The following is a 26,022-nucleotide window of genomic DNA, read 5'->3' as shown; positions in this document are numbered from 1 at the left end:
TATACTTCAAAAACCCCGAAACGCGTCATCCTTTTATGAATAAAATACTTACCTTTTATATTAATACTCGAGTGAGCGCGTTCACTTACCTATATTGGTTTTACCAATACCCTAGTATGGTGCTGTACATTATTATATTAATTCCATGGAGCTGGACATTATTATATTAATTCCATGGTGCTGTACATTATTATATTAATCCCATGGTGCTGTACATTATTATATTAATTCCATGGTGCTGTACATTATTATATTAATTCCATGGTGCTGTACATTATTATATTAATTCCATGGTGCTGTACATTATTATATTAATCCCATGGTGCTGTACATTATTATATTAATTCCATGGTGCTGTACATTATTATATTAATTCCATGGTGCTGTACATTATTATATTAATTCCATGGAGCTGGACATTATTATATTAATTCCATGGTGCTGTACATTATTATATTAATCCCATGGTGCTGTACATTATTATATTAATTCCATGGTGCTGTACATCATTATATTAATCACATGGTGCTGGACATTATTATATTAAATCACATGGTGCTGTACATTATTATATTAATTCCATGGTGCTGGACATTATTATATTAATTCCATGGTGCTGGACATCATTATATTAATCCCATGGTGCTGGACATTATTATATTAATTCCATGCTGCTGGACATCATTATATTAATTCCATGGTGCTGTACATCATTATATTCATTCCATGGTGCTGTACATTATTATATTCATACCATGGTGCTGGACATTATTATATTAATTCCATGGTGCTGTACATTATTATATTAATTCCATGGTGCTGTACATTATTATATTAATTCCATGGTGCTGGACATTATTATATTCATTCCATGGTGCTGGACATTATAATATTCATACCATGGTGCTGTACATTATTATATTAATTCCATGGTGCTGGACATTATTATATTCATACCATGGTGCTGTACATTATTATATTAATTCCATGGTGCTGTACATTATTATATTCATACCATGGTGCTGTACATTATTATATTAATTCCATGGTGCTGTACATTATTATATTCATACCATGGTGCTGTACATTATTATATTCATTCCATGGTGCTGGACATTATTATATTCATACCATGGTGCTGTACATTATTATATTAATTCCATGGTGCTGTATATTATATTAATTCCATGGTGCTGTACATTATTATATTAATTCCATGGTGCTGTACATTATTATATTAATTCCACGGTGCTTTACATTTGAGGGTTTACACATACAGTTCACAAACTATACCAATAAATATAATACTGACAATGACTGGCCCAGTGTATAAAGAGGAATACAGTGACACCGCTTGAGAGACCAGGGCAGGCAGAGCAGAGGATCCAGGGGTGGCAGAGGGAGCCCCAAAAAAACAACTAAAGGTGTAATAATAAAAGTAACACTATAACAGAGTTCACACTGTGCAGTCAGGGAAGTAACCTAATGGGCATGAGAAGGCTGTAAAACGCACTGGCACAGAGACTGGTGCAGACAGAGGAAGTGCGGAGGAAGCAAGCCCTGGCATAAGGGGTGTGAGGGACTGGCAGGGGCACAGAGCAGTATACAGGGTGGCCCATACACTGTGTATAGAGGGGGACCTGAGTGACAGGTGAGGGGGTCCCTGCACTGACAGCAGCAGGATGTGGGCTCTCCACAGTGTCTGATGGGTCCCCAGCCCCTCCCCCTCCCTGAGCCGCCTCCTCCTCCTCCTCCTCCCTCCCGACGTTTCCATCACACAGCCCGGCCTGCCCCGCAGCCTGAGGAGGAGGAGGACACAAGACTCTGCTGCATTTTTTTTCCTCTCTCCTCCTGAGCAGCCGGATCAAGGATTCTTGTGGATTACAGCAGGAGCTGGAGGAGTCTGCTGCCCGGATATACTCCTTACATTGTATCCCTGTGGACGGCCGCCGACTACATTGTGTCACTTGTGGTCGGCTGTCGGTTACCTTGTGTCAGTCGGTTACATTGTATCCCTGGATCTACAGCGTGGTGGGAACCTTGATTGGGCCGCCCCTGACAGTTGTGATCTGCGCCCGGGCATGCTGGGGCACCTCGGCTGGCATCTATGGTGTGTGCGCCCCCTGTGACGGATCTCCCTCCGCTTTGCAGGATCTCTACCCCCCTCTAAGACTGGCGTATGTTCCAGAGCGCCTTGGCTTCTGCTCGGATCCCCAGTCCCCCCCGGGCTGCTGCGGCTGCTGCTTGTCTCTGTCCTCCGGCCTCGGATCCAGGATCCTTCATGATTTGCGGGCGTCATGCACGTTTTTTAGCCGGGAAGCCTTGCTCTCGTCCCGCATGTTCAGGACCAAAAGATCGGTGCTCGTCCGACGACTCTGGAGGAGCCGAGCTACTCCCGGGGAGACGGGGGAAGGAGAAGGGGAGAGCAGGGCGCATGGGGCCGGGGGCTGCTGCATGGGCAAGACGGGCAAGGTGTCCAAGGCGCAGCTGGGGGGCTCTGAGGCTGAACTGAAGGCGCTCACCCACTCCCTGCTTAAGAGGCTGAAGGAGAGGCAGCTGGAGGGACTGCTGCAGGCGGTGGAGTCCAAGGGGGGAACCCGCAGCCCCTGCCTCCTGCTGCCCTCTGCCAAGCTGGACTCCAGGCTGGGACAGCAGCCCTTCTCCCTGCCCTTGCTGCTCTGCAAGCTCTTCAGGTGGCCGGATCTCAGGCACTCGGCCGAGGTCAAGAGGCTCAGCTGCTGCGAGTCCTATGGCAAGAACAACCCGGAGCTGGTGTGCTGCAACCCGCATCACCTCAGCAGGCTCTGCGAGCTAGGTATGGGGGCCCCTGGGGGAGGAGTGGGCTCATCACAGGGTCCCTACATATTGTAGCCTGCACCCCATCATGTCCCCATAGTCTGGACCCATGTAATGCATTACTTTATATACTCTGTACCCCGGTATACTAGCCTGTATCATGTCACCCCATCATGTCTTCATAGTCTGTACCCATGTAATGCATTGTACCCCGGTATCCTAGTCCTGTCATTGCAATGTCTCCTCATAGCCTGGTACCCCTGTATTACTTCTTATTCACCCCAACTATATGTAACTATAGCCTGTCACTCCCCATAGCCTGAACCCCTACATTACTGTATATACTTCCTAACTATAGTCTGTACCCTATTAGGACTGTATCCTTGTATTATGTACCCTAGTATTTTAATTTGCACCCCAACCATAGTCGTCCCATCATGTTGTATAATATGTACCCATGTATTGCACTACAGGGCAGGCTACGCTACATTCCTATACTGTATCCACCTCTATAACCGACCCCAACTCTTATTACATCTTCTAGCCATTGATTCTTTGCATTGTGTCCCCTTTGTAGACTGTCCCAGGCTGTCATCACATCATGACCTCTTCTCTCTAATCCCCTTATTACACAGTATAGTATGTTATACCTTATATAGTATGTGCCTTCTAGTATGTTATATACCCTATAGTATGTACCCTACACTGCATCTCTGTTCTATATGTCTTACAATGTAATATCCTATTACTGTAGATTATAATAGCCTCTTTCTTCCAAGTCTTTGCTCTTCTTGCTGGTGAGGATTGTATTGGATTTGTTGTATCCCTGTCTTACTGTCTGGGACAGGCTTATCTGTGTGTGTGTGGCTGCTGGGGGTATTTCTGGTGGTGGGTACCAGGGTCTTGGGGGTATCTGCTTCTCAGTCCAGTGATGCCCCTGTCAGGATAGGAAGTTGGTCAGACCTGTGAACATTTCCCCAGATGTTGGGTGCAGAGTTTCCTCACCCCCCCTGGAGTCACTGAGTCTATGAGCTCTGATAACACAATGTAATGCTGCTTTACAGGCAAGTGTTAACTCTCTAACTCCCACTCGCTGCCTTCCAGGTTTTATGAGCCTGAGGTATTTATTGCTGGTGCAGTGTGTAAAGCTTCCTAGACATCCAGGAATGTGAAGGTAAACTCCCAGTCACCCTGCTGGTATATCCTATACATGCTTATCAATGACACCCTCATCCCATGTACCTGCTGCAGGCTCCATAGACTTCACTGACTGCAATGCCAGCTTGTGTGGGGTTAATGGGCTTCAGTGCAGTCCCTGCTTTACTGAGCTCATTGACATTAATGCAATTGTGTGTTTGTGTATAGCCTGTATTCTGCAGTTGTGTGTTTGTGTATAGGTGCAGTTGTGTGTTTGTGTATAGCCTGTATTTTAGTTGTATGTTTGTGTATAGTCTGTATTTTGCAGTTGTGTCTTTGTGTATAGCCTGTATTATGAAGCTGTGTGTGTTGTGTATAGATGCAGTTGTATGTATATAGCCTGTATTCCACAGTTGTGTTTGTATATAGCCTGTATTTTAGTTGTATGTTTGTGTATAGCCTGTATTCTGCAGTTGTGTTTCTGTTTGTGTATAGGTGCAGTTGTGTGTTTGTGTATAGCCTGTATTATGAAGCTGTGTGTGTTGTGTATAGATACAGTTGTGTGTATATAGTCTGTATTTTAGTTGTATGTTTGTGTATAGCACGTATTCTGCAATTGTTACTTTAGTATATTTGTTGTATCGTGCAGTCATGAACTTGCTACATTGTATCATTACAAGCCATGAATGTTAAACCCTCAACTTCCAGCAGCAAAGCTTGTCCTGTCATTGAAGTTGCAACATAGAAAGAGTTACCAAACCTGTCAAAAAAATAAAAAAAAATAAATGCCCCCCTTTCCACCCCCCTAAGTGCATCCTGGGGAGGAAGGGGGGTTCGAGCAGGAGCAGGCATGGAGAATGTCTCTCTCCCCTCTGTGTTACTAGCTGGGGATTATCAGGCATTGCTGGCTTGCAGAGTTGTACTAGAGATCCCTGATCAGACAGCCAGAGGAGCAGATAGCACCGAGCCTGGCGCCAGGCGGTCTCTTGTTTATCAGACTCCTAGAATCAAGGCAATCACCGCCTGCTGCCCCAGCCCCAACCCCCAGAGCTTACACAAACACAATGTCCCTCTTATCACAAGTCTCTATCTCCTCTCAGTCTTTTCCTTCTCATGGCTCCTTCTTTATTTTCTCAATCCCTTTTTTTTCTGCTTTGCAGAGTCCCCCCCACCTCCCTACTCCAGATACCCAATGGAGATTCTCAAGCCTTGTGGTGAGTACCTCTGCTGCTTTCTTGTGGCTTTCATTCAGACTTGTGTCACTTGTGCTCCCTGACAGCTCCTGCTATGTCCAGGGGACAAGTCCTGGTATTATTATGGGTAGGATGTACTTCATGTGTAAGTTGGGAAAACTTCTGGACTAATCTGGAACTCGAGAAGCCACTCTGATTTTTTACTTATTATTATATTCTTCTATAGATTAACATGGATTTTAGCTTCTATTTCCATTCCTCCTATTTATTCTTTAAGTTTTATGTATTTTTAAAAATTTCTATTTTACATCTTTCTATCCATTTTCTGTATTTATTCTTATTTGTTAATCATTTTATTTATTTGTTGATTTTATGTATTTTTCTTACATTTCAGTTCTTTTTTTTTTTTTTTTTTTTTTTTTACATTTTATACATCTTGAAATTCTATTTTTTTTTACATTTTATTTATTAATTTCCTCAATTTTTTATTTTATTATTTTTATATTTTATTAATTTTCTCAATTTTTATATTATATTAGAATATATCCTGATTTTATGTATTTCTATCCTTTTTTTCATATTTTATCGATTTGTTGTTTTTATGTATTGTATATTTATCTTGATTTTTACATTGATTTGATTTTATGCATTTTTTTCCATAGATTTTTTTGTTGGTTTTATGCATCATTTTTTAGGGGTTTAGTTTATATTTTATGCTCATGTGTTTCGAAACTATCTCTACATGGTTTTTTAACTTGCAAAAACCTATCCCCCCCCCCCCCCCCTTGTAGCCGTTGGTGGGATGTGAATGGCATCCTGTTGGTACTGAACCTGTTAAAAGAGTCTCTGGCATGCCTGTTGCTTTTAATGAATGGGCTGCCCGCCAGGACAAAAGCCCATTTTCATCTGGCACCGGCGCTGTTGAGTCGCCTGCGTGAACCTGGCTGGCATCCTGCTCACCTTGTACTAGATAAATAAAACTGACATTGTGGGATGCTTGTAGATATGGAGTTGGCGACAAGGCGTAAATACTCTGGGCTTTGGGTATTGATCTGGTCGAGGTTTTTTTTTTAATGATTATTGTATCATGCCGCCATGGATGTGTAGCTAGATTAGTCGCACCTTGTTGTGCTCGCCTTGTAGGTTACACAAAGTCTAGTATTTTGCAATATTGTTCTTATATAAATCATAGATCAAGATCTGCTTGGGATCGCTGTTTTTGCCTAGGGTGCCAGCCTGATGCCAGCGTTGGCACCAAGTCTTTCCTGTACATGTAGCAGCTCATAAGACACCAGTCCTAGAATTGGTTATCTGGATCAGGGGTGAGGAAATGGTTAAAGGTGTTTTTTGCACGTTGTTTATACCGATGGTCCCAACTACAACTCCCAGCATGTCCTATAGGCTCTCACATTCCATGTGTAGGTCTCTATGGGAGAGGATGTATTTGGACGGGCTGAGGTTTTTTTGGGCGCTGGGAGCAGTGTGTTCCCTCTGTTTATCTGGTGTTACTAGGTGAGAAGCGGGAACATAGTTTTGTAATGGAACAATCTGAAATCATCACTAGTTTAACAAGAAAGTGAAGGCTCTGCTGTCTTCATGATAAAACCACATTAGAGACCTGTGTCTACCACAACAGATACAGAGGCCAGGGAGTGATAGTCTGCAGCCCTGGGCAACGCCTGGATGGGTTCTATAAGGGTTATAATCTGTTTTTTCACCTTTTATACCCCATCGGAGTAGTTTCCAGCTGTTGTGAACTACAACTCCCAGCATGTACAATGCAAAGTGTCAACTTGGCCCTAAAATACTTGTTTATGGCTATATCTAGTTGCCCTATGATAATACCACTGGCGCCCCTAGTGGTTGAGGGGTGGTACGATGTAATTATTATGTCACTTTAGCTATCTGGGTGCAGCGACAACTGTCTGTACCGTATGTCATGTGAATGATTTATGCTGGACATGGTGGACGAGCAAACCCCGAGGGCCTGGATTCTGAATGCCTTGTTAATGTATTACATCCAGCAATGATGTCTTTGTGTAAATTCCTCTCTGTATTCAACTTGGTTATCTGCATACACTGGCAAAACCAACTGGGCCAAAAGTAGACCAAAGTTCATTTCGCAAACTTGATGCTGCGATGGAGACTGCAAACATGGATTTGGATATTTGGTATAGCGCCCCTAGTGGACAAGAGGATCCAGCAGCTCTTAGAAGGATGCTATCAAATAGCAATGGCAGAATAACACATCATTGCTCTGCAAGGATGGCAAAGGACCCTGGAACCTTATCTTAAAGGGCCGTAGCCCCTATATACTACATTGTTTGGACCCGTGCACGTCTTCTATGGGATTGTAAAGATGGCTGCTGTGTGTCTGCGGAGGAGGTGAAGGCCTTGGCATCCACGTGGAAGTGTACAACCTTGGAGTTTCCTGAGAATGTCCCTTCTTTCTCGTGTGTTGTTACCTGGCCAAGTTCCTGTAATCGCATAACCCGGGGCGGCGTTTCGTGTGGGAGTTCAGTACGGTGCGCCTTCTATATGGCTACAGTGTGCTGCAGGGCTGGATGTTGGCACCGCACACAATCGTGCCATTTAATAATATTCCTGCGCTGTACACGTCTGCTCGCTGGTAACGAAGGAGTGGAAAGAAAAAAAAAAAAAGATTTCCTTAGGACATTACTTTAGATAAAAAAAAAAACCTTAAAAAAACCCTTAAGTCGCTGAGAAAGTAACGATGGACAATTTCATAAGTGACTGCACTTCCTGTCTCCTCCATTGTCTGGAGCTTGATGGAGTGTATCCTGGTAAACGGTACAGTCCTGCCACAGCCTCCGAGTCTCCTCAATTCAACTTTTAGTGGATTGATGGGGCCTTATATGGTCAGCGTGTGGATGGAACTACAGGTCTCAGCATAACCAGCAGCGGTGTCTAATATATACATCCTATATCATGCCATGACCATTATCTGTCTGTCTTATCCATCTTTAGGGCCCTTTCATCATGAAATCAAGAGGCCAAAAACTTCTAAAAGTCTCTATCTATCTCCTCTCTATCTCCTCTCTATCTCCTCTCTATCTCCTCTCTATCTCCTCTCTATCTCCTCTCTATCTCCTCTCTATCTCCTCTCTATCTCCTCTCTATCTCCTCTCTATCTCCTCTCTATCTCCTCTCTATCTCCTCTCTATCTCCTCTCTATCTCCTCTCTATCTCCTCTCTATCTCCTATACCCCCCTTTGCATCCATCTATCTATCTCATGTCTATCAGTCCCATAACCATCAACATAAGAAGCCAGAAACTTCTAAAAGTCCCCGCCTCATCCCTCTCCCAATACCTAGTCCATAGACCCCCCCCCCCTCCTCGCCCCATTCTGGTCTTGTCTGCGGGGCAGGATCAGATCTCATTAATGTGGATCTCCCCAGCAATGTCTTCTCCACATCTGCTTTATATTTCGCCTCTGCTCACATTCATTAAACATCGCTCTGTTTCATGTTTTAAGAAAAGAGAAATTCTTCTAAGATTTTCCAAATCTGTTTCCCTGCGATCTATTGACCATCCACGTTTGATGCTGCCATGTCTTCTATCACCTCACTGTACGCGAATGCTGGGGGTAGTAGTTCCACAGCAGCTACTAGATTATAAGTTACTATCTTGTTGTAGAGGTTACAATGTGTGGACATGCTGGGCGTTGTAGTTTGCTCTTTTATCTGATGTCTTTAAAGCTAGAACAGAATGTGGATATTAATGGGCTTCTTTTCCTTGTGTTTCAGCGGATCCTACAGACTGTGTGCCTTCCTCCACTGAGACAGGGGGAACTAATTACCTGGCCCCTGAGGGGCTTTCAGGTGAGAGATCTGTCTTATCACTAATACTATGTGATTCCTATGTCATGTTCTCGGATACAATGTGATTCCTATCTGAAAATCTCGGAGACGTTGGGATTCCTATCTGAAAATCTTGGATACATTGTGGTTCCTATCTCATGTTCTCAGATACATTGATTCCTATGTGATTTTCTTGGATACAATGTGATTCCTATGTGATGGTCTTGGATACAATGTGATTCCTATCTCATGTTCTCGAATACAATGTGATTCCTATCTCATTGCTCCTTTCATGTGAAATAGATTTTATCTGAAACTTTGGTGTTGCAGGGAATAATTTCCAGGTCTGAGTAGTCCTATTTTTTTTATGGCTCTGGTGTATATGGGAGCAGGGGCCCCCTAACTGCGCTCACTAAATGAGATTTTGTGGGTACAGTAACGATAGGCTCGCACGTTTACTAGGCAAACCTAGCATTCCGCTGTAGAGAGGAGGGTCATTAAAGCCGGACCAGGCTGCCCTTAATTGGGCTGTTATGTGAGCAGACCCTCGCGTATAACCCGGGAATTAACAAAAAATCAAAAACAGAAATAGCCAGTAAATTCTTCTCAAGTCTTCATTAAGAATTTTGCCAAGAGGCCCCAGCAGTCTATATATTTTCAGTTCCAGATGTCATATCGGTATAAACCCTTGTTAATACCGTATGGGAGGGGGGAAAGACTTCTAGTATGGTTTATATGACTGCTTTGCATTATGGGTATTTGCTTGTTTCATGGCTGGCTTTCTGCATAAGGCATGTGGATATCATGGCATGCTGGGAGTTGTAGTATGTCAGATTACAGTCCACTGGTGTGTTACATCATGTCTTATCTGTTGTACTGCTTAGCTTTGTTACATGACCTCAGTTTGTTTTTGATGGCGTATTTTCTGGGGCCTCCTAATGCTGCATCCTTGGTGTCCCTGCACAGAGTGTAGAGTCCCTGCACAGAGTGTAGAGTCCCTGCACAGAGTGTAGAGTCCCTGCACAGAGTGTAGAGTCCCTGCACAGAGTGTAGAGTCCCTGCACAGAGTGTAGAGTCCCTGCACAGAGTGTAGAGTCCCTGCACAGAGTGTAGAGTCCCTGCACAGAGTGTAGAGTCCCTGCACAGAGTGTAGAGTCCCTGCACAGAGTGTAGAGTCCCTGCACAGAGTGTAGAGTCCCTGCACAGAGTGTAGAGTCCCTGCACAGAGTGTAGAGTCCCTGCACAGAGTGTAGAGTCCCTGCACAGAGTGTAGAGTCCCTGCACAGAGTGTAGAGTCCCTGCACAGAGTGTAGAGTCCCTGCACAGAGTGTAGAGTCCCTGCACAGAGTGTAGAGTCCCTGCACAGAGTGTAGAGTCCCTGCACAGAGTGTAGAGTCCCTGCACAGAGTGTAGAGTCCCTGCACAGAGTGTAGAGTCCCTGCACAGAGTGTAGAGTCCCTGCACAGAGTGTAGAGTCCCTGCACAGAGTGTAGAGTCCCTGCACAGAGTGTAGAGTCCCTGCACAGAGTGTAGAGTCCCTGCACAGAGTGTAGAGTCCCTGCACAGAGTGTAGAGTCCCTGCACAGAGTGTAGAGTCCCTGCACAGAGTGTAGAGTCCCTGCACAGAGTGTAGAGTCCCTGCACAGAGTGTAGAGTCCCTGCACAGAGTGTAGAGTCCCTGCACAGAGTGTAGAGTCCCTGCACAGAGTGTAGAGTCCCTGCACAGAGTGTAGAGTCCCTGCACAGAGTGTAGAGTCCCTGCACAGAGTGTAGAGTCCCTGCACAGAGTGTAGAGTCCCTGCACAGAGTGTAGAGTCCCTGCACAGAGTGTAGAGTCCCTGCACAGAGTGTAGAGTCCCTGCACAGAGTGTAGAGTCCCTGCACAGAGTGTAGAGTCCCTGCACAGAGTGTAGAGTCCCTGCACAGAGTGTAGAGTCCCTGCACAGAGTGTAGAGTCCCTGCACAGAGTGTAGAGTCCCTGCACAGAGTGTAGAGTCCCTGCACAGAGTGTAGAGTCCCTGCACAGAGTGTAGAGTCCGAGTCCCCTCACTCTCCTTCCATAAAATATAATGCCCCCTATTAATTAATATGGGCCATAACCTCAGGGGTCTGGGGTAGGCAAGCTTCAGCACTCCATGGCGTGCATCACCGCCCTGTATATTCATTTGCAATGGTCCTTATCCAATGCATTGGCCTGTGTGGGAAATGTTCAGCCAGCCAAAAATAACCCTGTCCATTGATTGTTTCACCCCCAGTGGCTGGATTACCATTACCCCTAGAACCAACATGGGGTGTCTATATGGAATTGCATTTACTCCTAGCTCTCTAGCACTGAGCTCTAGGGGTTAAATTCCTGCTCCTGCCCCTAGACCTCTTTATCAGATGGCTTGTGATGAATGTAGAGGCGCAGGGTGTCTTTCATCTCCCATTAAATAAACTCAGCTCAGCCCTGGCTTCAGTAGAAAGTTCTGTATCAGTGATGGGATCTGCACAGTCTGGTCTGCTGGGGAAGGCCGGGGACAGAGGAAATAACTGTGTGTCTATGAAGACCCCCTTAAGGGGAGGTGGGGGCTCTGGTGCAGTTTAACCTGGAGGTTTCAGGCACTCAGTGTTTCATTTCATGGTCCTTCTTGCTATTCCGCTCCCCCCCTCCCCTTTATTTTTGTATGTTCCCCTCTCCTGTGGTTGGTGTGTGGGGAGGCTCCGAAGCCAACAAAGGCTTTAAGGAGGAATTTAGAGTCGTGGATGGATTTTATGGGTGTAGCTTGAGAAACTCTTACAAAGCTGCTGAAACGGTGACTAACTGCGCTGTTGTGTAACTCCTTGACATGGTCAGCTAAGGTCTTCAGCAAAAACTTTTTTTTTTTTTTTTCCCCTCTCTGTATTTTAAGTGTCCATCATAAAGATTTCCTTCTCAGATTCTCCTGAATGCTCCTTATAGTGACAGCATCTTGAAGCTTATGCAACAGTAGTTTTTTTGGCATTACCAATCATGACCACCAGGGGCGCCATTCTATTGAAGTCTATGAATATTCTTCCAAATTTTATGTAATGGCATGGATACTACGGGCTTTCTAACTTATATTGTTATGAATTGATCTTGGCATTTCTTAAAGGGAATGTGTCTCTAAAATGGTCTAGTTTTTATGATAAACTTGAGTGTCATTTTTAATTTTCCATGACATTATCTATTAAAAGGCTGCAATTTCCACTCTGGCTACTAAACCTAATGATAAACTGACATTTGTCAGTTCTGTAAAGGGTTTTCTATGCAGCAGTAACCTCCGTTATACCATAGACATGATTACTATGGAAGATAACACCTCTAGAGATAACACCACCGACTCCTCATTACATGGCGTCACCGCCATATCTAGAAAACTTGCCCCTAGACCTATTATGGCCATGACTGTGCTGTAAAGCGAATCGCTAAATGCTGTCAACTGGGCAGAGGAGAAGCTCAGGCAAGATGGCCGCCCCCATAAACCCCAGAAAATAAAATAAAAAATTCCAATCATAAAATAGTGATAAATTTCACTATCAGGTTTTAATAAATTTAATCTAAAAAAATTGTCACTTTAATGGAGCGTAATGTTCTGTCTACACCCCCCATCCCCCCAACAAAAAAAAAAAGTTTGTGTGTAACTTAAGCCTGCTCTTGTAATGAGGTTCTGATAAGTGTTGATTCATGGAAGGAAGGAGCTTGACTACGCAAGCCATGAAAAAGCCCAGCACCACCACATGAAACAGCATTTGTTTTGCATTAGCTCTGATTTACAAGCGGCCGATTCTGCGTGCTTGCCTTCTGCTTTAATGTTGAACCCCAAGAGGAGAAGAATTCTGCAAGGGAAGAGAATACGAGGAAGGGGGGGGGGATTGCCGAGCTGTCTTCTTTTTGTCTTGATGTGACTTGCTACATTGTGCCTACAATGTGTCAGTTTTCACAAGTATAATAAGTCTGATCATATAAGAATCGGGCATTGTTACAATAACCTGGGTGACCTCAGCTGCTCCCTCATTGTACGGCCTGTTCACATGGAGTAGTTGCCAATAAGCGATTGCCCAGTTAAGGAAATTGCTACAATCCTTGCAAAATTGAGAATTCTTTTTATTTTTGATTGAACCCTTTGGGGTCTCTTGTAACTTTGCAGCTACGTTTGCAGTAGGTTTTGCAACGTGTGACCTCAGCCATAACTTGGTATATACGGATTATCCTATATAATGGGTATATAGTTATGTTTATATAGCTTTTTTGTTCTGTTCAAGGCCCATGGACATGGGGGAATGGAGCCAGAAACGTTAGTCCGGGGACTCCTCTTTACTGTCTCATATAGGACGGATAGTATAGGTCACAAGGAAGCAGGGCTTCACTTAATGCAAGGAGTCCCGGGAGCACAGACTGGATTTTCCAACCCAGGTCCCCTGTTAAAAACTAGGTTGGAAGTGCACACAATTTTGATGCAGCTTTTTGACATGAGATTGAACCAAAAGGTGGGATCCAGAAAATGCCCCTTCCTCTCTTTGTTGTGCAATAGTCTCTGAGTGCAGAACATTTCTGGCTCTCTGGATACAACCAATGAGACTCGCTCTCTATAAAAGCAGATTTTTTTTTCTCTCTCTTCCCCTGCTTTTGCCTTGGGCCTCGCTGCAGTTAGCTGGCTTAATGAATGGGGCACAGTTCAGGGGGGTGGGATGAAGGTCGGGACTTGGGAGACTGGAGCCAGAGATTTGATTCCTTTGGCAAAGCAAGAAAAAATGTAAATGCTAAAAACCTAATCCCTGGCGGGCCTCTCACAAAAGAGCTGGTTCCTCCTGCAAAGCACAGAGGTGACCTTTAATTCACTTGTGCTGCCCTTTCATGTTGTATATAAAACTCCCTCCTCCTCCTCCATTTTTTTTTTTCTTTTTCTTAAAAGAATCTCATCTTGGCACAGAAACAACTTTTTGTGGGCAATCTTTCCTTAATGACCCCTCCTGTGGTTTGTCTCTCTTATCAGAAGCGGCACACAGCATTCCCTATATAACACAAGGCAAACTTTCTTCGGTTATCATCTCCCCTTCTTATAACTTTGCCTGACACGCACGAAAAACAACAAAATATCAATATGGTTACTAACTGCTGAATACGACGCTGCAATTTGTTTAGATGGGTTTTTTTAAAATTTTTATGGTTTTACCATTGCGGAGTCCGTTGAGTAAATAGGACCTAACTTATGTATTACAGTGACCATACGTAAATTATACCGCCATACCATACCCACATAATACTACTGCAGAGTACCTACATAATGGCATCCTATATTGCGCACATAGCAGTGCTCAAATCCTATAACGTTCCTATAGCACAGGGGTAGGGAACGTACGGCTCTCCAGCTGTTGCAAAACTACAACTCCCAGCATGCATACTGGCTCTGCTGTTGTGGGAACTCCCATGGAAGTGAATGGAGCAGGCTGGGAGTTGTAGTTTCACAGCAGCTGGAGAGCTAAAGGTTCCCTACCCCTGCTATAGCATGCCACTGGCAAAACTGGAAACCTCCAAGTGTGTATATTGCACCTCCTGGCCATGCTATATTGCAGCCCTGGCCAATGTGACGTCTATATGTTAAGTCACACTGTACGATTCCATACCCATCGTATATTGGGGTACAGGTGGGCCAGAAAATATAGGACGGGGTGTGCTGGTACTTTGGCCACCCCATCCCTTTTATGAAGCTCACTCACTTTCAAGGACTGAATTACCCAGATGCAGCAGAGTTGAGTGTGTCATTGACTTTGTCAATAGTGAAATCCCTGTTATGCCTTGGGTTTTCTTAGGATTGTAGTTATCATATTATGGTGCACAGGGCCCTGGAACCTCAGGGGGCCCAAAGGCCTTTCTACAACATGCAAAGACCTTCTAGATTTTGCATTGCAGTCCAGGAGCTTGACGTTAAGCTTCCGCCATGTTGTACAGTGGTAAACTCAGCTCTGCTACATATTGTATGTTCTATAAGTCGAGCTGGGAAAAAAAAAAAAATCTGCTTGGAATGAGCGTTCTGGTTCAGCCCTACTACAAACGTCCTTGCGTCTATGTGGCTTAAGCTTCATTATGACATAGCAAACAAGCCAGGAATGTTTGTCTGTGCCTTTGATCCTTCTGGTAACTCTTCATGTCATGGAGCAGCAGCTCATTCACTCAGGCTTCACAATAGATGTGTCATTGGCCCCGACACTTAGCCTTGTTAATAATGAACTAAAAATGCTATTTTTTTACCCGTCATGTCTGCACCGAGGCCTAGTTCAAACTGCGTAATGACTTATTTGTGTCTAAAGGTTGTCCGAACGGAACGTGCTATAACATAGGGATGTTGTTTGTCTGTTTTGTCGCCACACAGCTTTCCCAGATTCCACAGATCGGCTAGGCAGGGTCTGGGGAAGTAGGGAACGACTACTGTATTGGTGGCCATATTGGTTGTTAACCAAGAGAGGCCTCAATGATTCCAACTAGGCCGCGTTGGTGGCTATGGACAACAAGACCAGTATTGATAAATGGGGCCTATGGTTCCGGTTTTGGTAGAAGAGGATGACTCCATGATGTAAATTGCGTTAGATTCATATAGGTTTATTCGAATCGTCCGTTTCGGTACCGATTGTTGCGATCTGACGGGTGAATTTCTCTGAGTCTTGTTTTTTTTTTTATAAGACGGAAAAGGGAGAGACTGGAAATATGAGCTTCTCCTTGTAATTTCTTTGGCAGTCGAAAAACATGTTACTAGAGGATTATGTGAACTGCGTGAGCGGAGAGTAAAAAGCCGGATTGGGCCCCTACAAAGTGAGGTTATCATCAGGGGTTAATAGCAAGACGACAGAGTAAAGGCTTTGGATGAGACTAGGCCGCCTGCCAGACTGGGTGTACTGCTGTAAAGTACACACCATCTGACCGTCCCTGTAAGAGGCCAGGCCGGTGAAGAGGAGGGAAACTGGGTCTTGGCAAGGGCTCCGTATAGCTTTTGGCCTTCTTGCGTCGGTCTCTTTCCTGGCAGAGGCTACTCCAGGCAGCTAGGGTGGGCTTTGCAAGACTGAGGGGGCCGATTCAATGTGCTCAAGTCGTTTAGAAGTTGTTTTTATTTTTCGTGTTTTTGGTTTTTTTTTCTCTTTTTTTTCTCAGTTCGCTGCCCTTTTATTGCAACCCTTCGTATGTTGTCATTCTTAATATGGCAGGAATGTACGGTGCCACCCGGGGCATTGCTGTCTGGGCAGCACTCGCCGCCGCTAATGTACTCTCGCTTCGTGCTATCAGTCTGCTGCCTGCATTATCAGCTACGTGACTGCACAGTTTAGAAAATGAACATTGAATTCCTACTGGTGCCGTCTCTTGATGACCTGAGAATGAGCTGTCTAGGAGAGTACTGTAACAGGCCACGCCGAGGTCACTGCCAACACAACCATCTTTCTTAAGCAGGATTAAATAACCCACACAGCAGTCTGGCTGACTGCCTACTGTCACCGAGCAGCTTCCTTGCAGTTTATTTTCAGCTCCGAAGATTTGGGCTTCTTATCCGCAGCCTCAATTTAGTCGTGACACACAAATAAAACTTCACATTGGGGCAGAGATGACTTCTTCGCATCAAGGGGGTCTTATTTTCAGGGGTCAAAAAACACCCATGTGGACTCTTCTGCAGCTTTTAGGCTTGGACGTGACATTCTAGGAATGGTAGCGGGTTTTGTTCATCTTTTGTAATTAGCTCTTTTCGGACCCAGATAACGCCAAATATTTGGAGTGACTCATTTCATGGCCCTGCAATAGTCTTCACCTTACTAGTTAACAGGAAATATTAAGAGAAGGGAGGAAGCTGCATCATTCCTCATGCGAGAGCCCTGCCAAAAAAACGTTCTTAAGAAAGGGAATTTAAAAGGGCTTTTATTCACTTAGTAAAAGTTATTAAAAAATCGCTTGGCTTTTTTTCCTATTTTTTTTAACCGATTTGTTCGAATCTGACACCTATAACGGTGGCCCCCAGTCTCATTTATAGGGGGGTTTATTTTTATTTTTTGGCATTTATTGAATTCTTCATTTTTTTTTTTACATTTTTTTTTTGTTTCCTTCTCCAAACTTTTGAGGCCAAGAAGGTTGTTGGCTGTGAGCTAATTTTGGTTTTGGCGGCTGCAGTCTCACACGGGTCCCCACCCAGCATCATTATCTTGGGTTTAACTTATAAAAATGAGAATTTTTTTTTTTATTTTTTTTGCAAGGTTTCTGTTGCCTTCACCCTTTTTATCTCCCTTTGCGAACGGTTTTCAGGCGTTAAGGCAGAACCGTATTTATGCAGATTCTGATGTGATCTATTATTCTAAACTTTTCCGAATAATTTATTTTTTGATCGTTTTTGACTTTCCCACTAGTCTTAGTCACACCATTACACGTCAGTTCGTTGAAAGAACCCACCATAGGGCGCTTTGTCCTTTATAGAGATGTCTTTCCATACCTGGTCATAGAGATCCAGCATGGCGGCCATTGGATATAGTAATACTGTTGGATTGGTGTTTATGTTGGATACGTCTAATAAATTCTCCTTAAATCCCGGCCCCCCTGCAGGACATTTATTCATTACCGAATAAAAGCACAGTCCTCGCTATTTTCAGCCATTATGGGGTCTTTTCTTGTCTGACACACAAGCGCTCCCCGCCAGCACAGGCCTAGGTAGCATTGATAGAGTATTGATGAGATAATAGCGTTCATCCGGGGAACACGTGCTTGCCAAAGAATAGCCCTCTATAACCTAGTAACCTTACAGCAAGGAGATTATGAGCCCTGGATTTGTATCACAATGGGCTTTGAGCGTTGCTGCCGCTCTGTCTGGGTACGTTGAACTTGTGCTATACTCCTATAATCCTGGCTGTGCCATTTCAAAATAAATTTCTAAAAAATTTTGAAATTTATTTTATATCCATTTGAAAAAAACTTGCACTTGACAAATGTGACGACTAGAGTACAAGTTCCATCGTTCCCTTTTGTTCTTCCTTGTGCTGGTCAAAGTTGACCGTCTGTCTGGCATGTGACTGTATCGTGTACCTGTAATAGGTAGACTGGGTTGTAAAACTCTGCTGAGACAGCAAATAACCCGAATAAATGATTGGTATAATAAAAAAAAAAGTAAAATAAAAAAAGTCTCATCCCAGCTGGCAGTCGCTGTTAATAAAACCTGTCTGGGTTATATTAATGTAGTAGACAGGAGGGTGCAGGAGAGCATTAAACCAGAGACCTAGTTACATTTTAACCTCGCCGCTGACGTCTGTGGTCGGTAGACATTTGTCTGGCTTCTCCAGTGTGATTCTGATCTGGCCGGCGTGTCTCGTGGATATTAAGATTATAATCTGGAAGGTCATACCTCCACCCCCGCCTCTTCCCATCATCCACGTGGAGATAATACTTTGTCTATCGGGATTCCAAAAAATTTCGTAAATTGTTCTATAACTTTATATACTTCCACGTTATATATATTTTTTTTTTCTATGGCAGCTGCCATGCCTGTGCGTGTGGATGTGAGTTTAGCATGTGCGGAGGGAACTTGATTAGATTATGAAGGCAGACATAAGTAATGATTAACTTTTTAAGTCTGCACACTGTCTCCAACCTGGCTGGTGGTAAAGGCTTTTTTTTTTTTTCTCGTTTTGCTTCCAGCTAAGTAGTCGTGTGAGGGCCTAGTAGGCAAGGGAATGGCTGTACAGAGGAGGGGAGAAGGAAAGAGGGTTTGATCTCTCCCCCCCCCCCCTTCTCCTTTATCAGATTCAGCAGTGGAATTCATTGAGTGGAATGCAATAAAAGCTGCAAAATGTCATCTCCTGCACCCGGGGATTGGTCAAAGTGGAGAATATCGAGGGGGTATGGAAAGTTAGGCATAGGGACTTGGGCGCAGTTAGGCGCCGTTCATCTTGTATTAGAAGCTTACGTTTGTGATTAAATAAAATTTTTGCAACAATTAAATTTTTGAATATAAATTTTTTTTTTATTTTGGGAAATTTTTGAGAACAGAATTTATCACTAGCATTTCCCAATCCAGTCTTTAATCCATTCTCCTACTGACGGCAAGATGTCTGATTTATTAAGAGACTCTGACCTCTTACAAATCATATCAAATCAAATAGGCTTTATTGGCACGTCCGAATAGATATTTGGGATTGCCAAAGCTAGTAAAGTGGGGAGGGAGGGGAGTTGGAGTCGATGGGGAGAGTATGGGTGGGGTGGCGGGTTTGGGGTATAACAGTCCGTGGAGTCTCATCTTCCTCTTAGTTGGTGACCGCTATATGGGAGGTGGGGTGGGTGGTTTGGGGTATAACAGTCCATGGAGTCTCATCTTCCTCTTGTTTGGTGACAGCTGGACACGTATTGGGCAGCAATCTCCACAGTGGCCTCTTCTCTTACTAGTGCTGGCACATCTTGCGAGGTCCCATGTGCCAAAATTGAAGTCAATGCTAGTTAGGGACTGACGTCTAGTTCAGGTAGAGTTCACCAGATTTGGAAGCGAATCCAGTAGGCTTCTGTACCGCCATGATCTTTACCTTGGGGTGAGCCAATCAGAGGAAGTGGTGTGTCATCAAATATGTGACGCTTTTGACCAAGACTGGCAAGCCCCGTTTTTTATTCCCTAAGAACCCCCCCCCCTCGCCATTGTCTAGCTCAGTTGGCAATTACGGGATGAGCGATTGTACCGACTCCTATGATTTTTGTACCCCTTCGCTGACTTCTCCTAAGATAATCACACGGAAACACGTTGAACTTATTTAGGGCCTGGAAAAAAAAACCGTGCATCTCCCAGTTCCCTTGGAATAGGGAGGAGGTGAACAAGGCCAAAGCTTTATACTGTAATTTAGAACATTTTTAGCACTTTTTTGTTAAAATAAAAATGCTCTATTTTTTTTCCAGACTTAATAAAAGATGTCTCCATCTCGTGTTAAGAGTTTCCTGACTGACTCTGAGGTTATTATATATATATTTTTTTCTCTGCAGACAATTTGTACTTTGAGGTTGTTTTATAGGCTGAAATTGTCTCCAAACAAGTAACCGCATTCGCTTGATAATATACATTTTCCTGACTATTTAGGTTTGAGGTACGGCAGCGTCTCCCTTCCGTATGAAGTATTTTGACCACAGGCTGAGCCTTACAATAAAAAGGATGTATGTGTTCCCATTGGGAAAAGCTCCAAGATTGAGTTTTCTTGAAGAAAAACCTTACATCTAACAACGCTGATGGCCTCGTGCGGGCGCCATCTTGCCGTGCTGGAGGCAGCTTCATCACATGGGCAGAGTCACTGGTTTATTGTATGGGTTTGACTTTGTCTTATTGTTTTTGTGGCGTTTTGTTCTTTTGACGCTCTTTGACCGTTTTGGTCATGGAGATTTCTTGGGTTCTATTCTGAGCCTTGTTTTGCTTGTTTTCCCTTTTGTTAGGACCTCGTGTGTATTCATATCTATTGTATAGGTCTTGTGGGGTTTTGCATAAGTCGTCTTGTCTTTGTCTATCGCCGTTCCGAATGGCTGTTGGACAAAGAGAGGGCTTTTTTTTGTTGTTGTTGAGGATGACTGGGCATCTTGGAGATGCTAGAGTTTGGTGATTTAGCAAATCTTGGAGATCTTGTTAGGTGTCCTAGGCTAGACCCAATTTTTTTTCGCTCCAGTGTGATTTTTTTTTTTTTTTTAAATCTGGGTTAGGCAACCCTACGCAAGACTAGACCACCAATGGTGGTCTATGGAGTCAACAAGATTGTGGCAACTTTGTTTGCCGATTTGATACAAATTTTAATGCAAATGGTTCCATTTGCATTAAAAAAGTTGTACAAAAAGCAGTAATTGTTCTTTGGAGGTCAGTCCTAGCATGAGAAGGGTTAAACCGCTCAGCATCTCGCACACATACTGTAAATACAATGTGGATGGGTTTTGGCTTCCTAATAGATCCCACCCTTCCTCCAAGGCATTTTGCTGCTAAGAGGTTCTCGACTTCAACCTACAAAAAAAAAAGCACTCTATAATTTGCATGGCTGATGAGACCGAGTTCTGGGACGTGGGCAGACGAAAATCAGCTGATTTCTTTGTTACCACCGGAGTTGGGCAGACCCCAGTTTTTTTTTTTTAATAGCCTCCTGTCTGTCTTCGAGACAAAAAGTATTGTCCAGTTTAGGTCAGTAGGTTCACGCTCTAGTCATTAGTCTTTATGATCACATCGTTGAGGCATGAGGTACTATGAAAAAAATAAATAAATCTTGACCCTGCCAGGCGGGGGCGCTGTTGAGCATTCCTTTAAGTTATCCCACCCATTCATACCCATACAAAATCCAGATCCCCAGCCTAAATTCTAACCATATGCTCCTATAAGAAGGCAACTTCTCGCTACAGTTAGGGCATTGTTATAAGTCTAAATGACTAGACATCAAGTCAACACCGCTGTCCCTTAAAACGGAACTGAGTAGACATATTTATAGTGTACCTTGGCTTCCAACCATTAAAAAGTTTGGCAATTACCTGCAAAAAAAAAAAAAAAAAATTGTCCTTGGAACTCGATGTCATTGAAGAAGCTGGTAAAAAATTCATTCATAAACTGCGCCCTCTGTTCCTATAACTGGCCTGTTCATCGCAAGCCAGGGTAGCTCGCTCTGTGCGCGCTGCCAATTAAATAAGCCTTTGTATGTGGCAATGAGCGGCTTGTTATGTGGTATTCACTAATGCATACACAAACACACACAGACTAGTCTAGCGCTCCCCACCACCACCACACCCCCTCCTTTCCTGGAAGGGTTCCTTTCATGTTTGGGGTGTAGAGAAAGGATGTAAAAATAAATACAAATCAAGAATTTAAAAAAAAAAAAAAAAATTGAGAAAAAAAAAGTTAAAAGTAAGCATTTTTTGTGGGCCTTTAAAAAAAATTACTAGATCTAGTAACAACTTGTAAATTTTTGGGGATGTCCCTCCCTTACAAACCTAAAAAGGGGTCATTTTTTGCTCTGGGTGGTTGCAACGAACCCTCGTCTAGACGGTAGGGGGCGTCTGCTGCCCCTGCTGGCAGAAAAAATAAAATAAATAACCCTGGGCTAGTGGAGTTGGCAGACAATAGCATTAAGATGTGCAAAGGATAGCCATGTCTTTGAGGGATTCAAGACGGACAATGGAGTCCATGGGATTAAGTTTAGTTACTTACCTCTAAATTGTAACTTCAAATTTTTTAAAAAATTTTTTTCACAAAGCCCAAGGAAGGGGGCAAAAAATAACTTGTGTGTGGAGTCTAGGCCAGGAAAAGGTTAACCGGAGAGTAGGTTACACTCACCAAGCCTGCAATTTATTTGGGCTAGGCAATTACAATAATCTGAAAACTCCTCTCTTTACTGACGTCTGTCTGAAAATTGCAGGGTGTACTGGCAGGGCCCTCGGAGATGAAAGGGAAAAAAAATGCAGTCTTAAGGATTTTCTTTCACGCAACGGGGTGGCTACAAGCCCTTCCATTTACAGATATTTCCTGACTTTTCCTTCAGTTTTTATGAAGTTTACAATTTTTTTTTTTTTTTTTTTTAATTTTTTTGTGTGTTTTTGGAATTTGTTGTTTTTGTCCCACAATAAGGTCTCTTCTAGTTTACTTACCTCTCCCCTCTCTCCTTACTGCGCCTCTCGCCCCTTCACAAAGAAACGTCTGAACTTTTTCAGCTCTGAGTTTTTGTTTTTTCTGCGACGTGCGCTGTTTGTTTTTCTTGTATTGTGTTCTGAGCGTTTAACTTTTTTGCTTTTTTAGAATTGCATTTTTTTTTTCTGAGTTTCTGTAAGAAAGCGCTGTAGTTTCGAAAGGTTAGGTGAAAGGTAATTTGATAGGTTTGCTAGCCCCCTCCCTACAACCCTCCCTCCTCCATTTTTTTTTTTCCCTCGCTAGCTGCCTTTTTTGGTGCCAGGTTTCAATCGGATAGAGATATTTGAGGAAAGCATTGTGAGGCACAATGAAGGGGGGGATACAGAGGCAGCCGAGTACACACACACCTAAGCTCGTCTGAATTCCTTCTGCTTATTTGATATGGAATTTTTCGAAACCTCCATCCCCTATACAACACTCACCCCTCCCCCCCTCTTCGAGATATCATCAGTGCTTTGTCCAAGAGCTTAAGAAAGGGGGGGGGGGGGGGAATTTCAGCTTATTTTCAGCTAAATAAAATTTTGCTTTGTGTGTAACTTTTTGGTAAATTTTCTTAACTTTTTGAAAAAAATTTTTTTTGTATGTATATTGTCTATGGGATAGTTGTCTGAGTGGCGGTGAATGGACATAAATAAACTTCCCTTCCGTGTAGGGATGCGTGGTTGTTGTATTTCTTAGTACAACACACTGAAAAAAATTACAATTAATGTTTCAGTGCACAATTTCCGGTCCCCACCCTGAACACCACAAACCACAATTTTAATGAGCTGGGTTACATGTGTAGCTGAACAAACCCTTTTATTACATAGGCCCAGGTTTCAAGAATGCAAAGTTATACAGTTTTTTTCATACCAAAAATATGAGAGGTGTGAATTGTAAAAAAAATTTTTTAAAGGAACAAAACCCAGAGGTCTGAAAGCTCTATGAATAGTTTCTACAATTTTTTATTTTTTTTACCTTTTTGGTTATGAAATTCTACTTCGTTGTGATCACAAAAATTCTAAGCGTTTTTTAATTTTGATGTCTGCAGTAACACTCTACGTCCTACAGGTGTCACTGTTGCGGATAATCTATATGTAATAATCTATATAATAATCTATAGGCTTTACTAATGTCCAATTTTTTTTCTCCTTCTTCTCAACAGATTCCCAACTTCTCCAGGAGTCTGGGGACCCGTCCCATTGGTGCGTGGTTGCATACTGGGAAGAAAAGACACGGGTGGGTCGATTATATTCTGTCCAAGAACCTTCCCTGGATATCTTTTATGACCTACCTCAAGGGAATGGCTTCTGTATTGGACAACTAAACTCGGACAACAAAAGTCAGCTGGTGCAAAAAGTACGCAGCAAGATTGGATATGGGATCCAGCTGACCAAGGAGGTGGATGGAGTTTGGGTTTATAATCGCAGCAGTTATCCGATCTTCATTAAGTCGGCCACACTGGACAACCCTGACTCTAGGACGTTGCTGGTCCATAAAGTGTTCCCCGGATTCTCCATCAAAGCATTTGACTATGAGAAGGCTTATAGTTTGCAAAGGCCTAATGACCACGAGTTCATGCAACAACCGTGGACTGGATTTACTGTACAGATAAGCTTCGTGAAAGGCTGGGGACAGTGCTACACGAGACAGTTTATCAGCAGCTGCCCCTGCTGGTTGGAGGTGATATTTAATAACCGATGACTCGGAGACGAGTGGACTTTAGGACTCTTTGACTACATGCTGCTAATATTTCCTTCCGAGTGCTTGCTTCTTTGTGCAAAATGTTTGTTTTTTCACGTTTTTTATTTGTTTTGAGAAATAGCTTATGTCATTTTTTTTTTTGTGGGGAGGGGGTCCTTTAACTATTTTTCTTACAAGTGTGAATGATGATTGCAGAGAAAATTGGGGTGGAGGGGAAGTGATGGGGGGGAGACGTCTCCCTCATAATATCATCATCCTCTCTCATGGCAACATATTTTATAAATGCAAGGCGGGGGGGTGTAAATCAGTATTTATTTTTTATGTAAAGGAGACCCCCGCCCATCATTGATCTTCTTCCTGATATCTGGGTACAGAAAGGCGAACAGCCGTAACTTGTGACTCTCCAAACGGCTTGCAGAGCATGCTGAATGTATAGTGGTGGCACCTGGAGGTCTCAACTTTTTGGATGGTCCACTCTTGGGATCCGTAACTCAAGCCCTTGGTGGTTTCCAGTCTGGTAACCCAAGATGATCTTTAATTTCATAGGCCGAATTATTGAACCAGTTACTTTTATAATCCATTGGGGAGCTGCCGAGGGCCTGAGTTGAGGATCTCCCTTGGGCCCGAGTTGAGGATCTCCCTTGGGCCCGAGTTGAGGATCTCCCTTGGGCCCGAGTTGAGGATCTCCCTTGGGCCCGAGCTGAGGATCTCCCTTGGGCCCGAGCTGAGGATCTCCCTTGGGCCCGAGCTGAGGATCTCCCTTGGGCCCGAGCTGAGGATCTCCCTTGGGCCCGAGCTGAGGATCTCCCTTGGGCCCGAGCTGAGGATCTCCCTTGGGCCCGAGCTGAGGATCTCCCTTGGGCCCGAGCTGAGGATCTCCCTTGGGCCCGAGCTGAGGATCTCCCTTGGGCCCGAGCTGAGGATCTCCCTTGGGCCCGAGCTGAGGATCTCCCTTGGGCCCAGTTGGGGATCTCCCATGGGCCCTTCACGATGAAGGACGCCGATCTTTCATTGGTGGTTACTTGGTTGGTGTAACCTTGCTGGTCGCAGATGTTCAGCTTGAAGAGTACGATATGTGCTTGGGTCTGGAGTGCAGTGACTATGCTTTATTTTCATAAAGACCAAACCAAAAACTGCCAGCCTACCGACAAACCCCTCCCCCGTGATGACGTCATCGAACACTTTTTAGTTTTTTTTTTTTTTTTTTTTCTAATTTCTTTAGGGCAGCGCATTAGGTTTGTTGTTTTAAATAAGCCGGTGCAGGATAGAGCTGCTGCTTTTTTCTTCTAAATCCACGGTCATATTTATCACCTTCACCTTTCTACGTGTATATCTATAGCGGCTATATACATCTAGAAGATTTCAATCCTTTCAGCAGTTCTGTGTGAGCTGTCGGGGTCTCAATGGTCAATAATTTAATTTATAAGTTAGGGAATAGGAAGTGATCGGGTTGGGCGGCTTTGGATTGTCAAACTTTGTCAAGGGGGTTGTTCAGGATTAGGACAAAATGGCTGACATGGGTTGTGTTTGATGTTGGGGCTGAGCTGTAATGGCTTTGCTAACCTTAGGACAAGTGACGCACTGGTTATAGAAGAAAGCAGCCATGTTTATCTGATATTGTACATCCCCTTTAACATGGTCAAGGCCTATTTACACGTAGCACTGCCACGAATGTTACGACTGGAAAGAAGGTCGACCTCTTTCCTACTAGAGGGTCTGTCACCCTATGACGTCATAACATGGCG

General features: G+C 43.7%; 1 protein-coding gene across 2 annotated transcripts; it reads left to right on the top strand.

Moving 5' to 3' along the window:
- Positions 1-1,696: 1,696 nt before the first annotated feature.
- SMAD7 (SMAD family member 7) lies at positions 1,697-25,024 on the top strand. 2 transcript variants are annotated; one of them, XM_075269092.1, is made up of 4 exons: positions 1,697-2,815; positions 5,094-5,147; positions 8,895-8,969; positions 23,739-25,024. In XM_075269092.1, the coding sequence occupies exons 1-4, from the start codon at positions 2,338-2,340 to the stop codon at positions 24,275-24,277; spliced, it is 1,146 nt and encodes a 381-aa protein (XP_075125193.1). In that variant the 5' UTR covers positions 1,697-2,337; the 3' UTR covers positions 24,278-25,024. The 2 variants fall into 2 exon arrangements, with proteins under 2 accessions (XP_075125193.1, XP_075125203.1); XM_075269102.1 differs by lacking the exon at positions 1,697-2,815 and adding an exon at positions 3,709-3,970.
- The last annotated feature ends 998 nt before the right edge of the window (positions 25,025-26,022 follow it).

Source organism: Leptodactylus fuscus, chromosome 1 (assembly GCF_031893055.1).
Source record: "Leptodactylus fuscus isolate aLepFus1 chromosome 1, aLepFus1.hap2, whole genome shotgun sequence".
NCBI lineage: Eukaryota > Metazoa > Chordata > Amphibia > Anura > Leptodactylidae > Leptodactylus > Leptodactylus fuscus.
This window is presented reverse-complemented; position numbering and strand designations above follow the sequence as displayed.

What these genes read in the sequence shown, in the direction of transcription:
- SMAD7 (XM_075269092.1), top strand. Translation starts at nt 2,338, where the DNA reads ATGTTCAGGACCAAAAGATCGGTGCTCGTCCGACGACTCTGGAGGAGC. An exon ending in CAGCAGGCTCTGCGAGCTAG is followed by an intron (nt 2,816 to 5,093) that starts GTATGGGGGCCC and finishes TCTGCTTTGCAG; the next exon opens with AGTCCCCCCCACCTCCCTAC. An exon ending in GGAGATTCTCAAGCCTTGTG is followed by an intron (nt 5,148 to 8,894) that starts GTGAGTACCTCT and finishes CTTGTGTTTCAG; the next exon opens with CGGATCCTACAGACTGTGTG.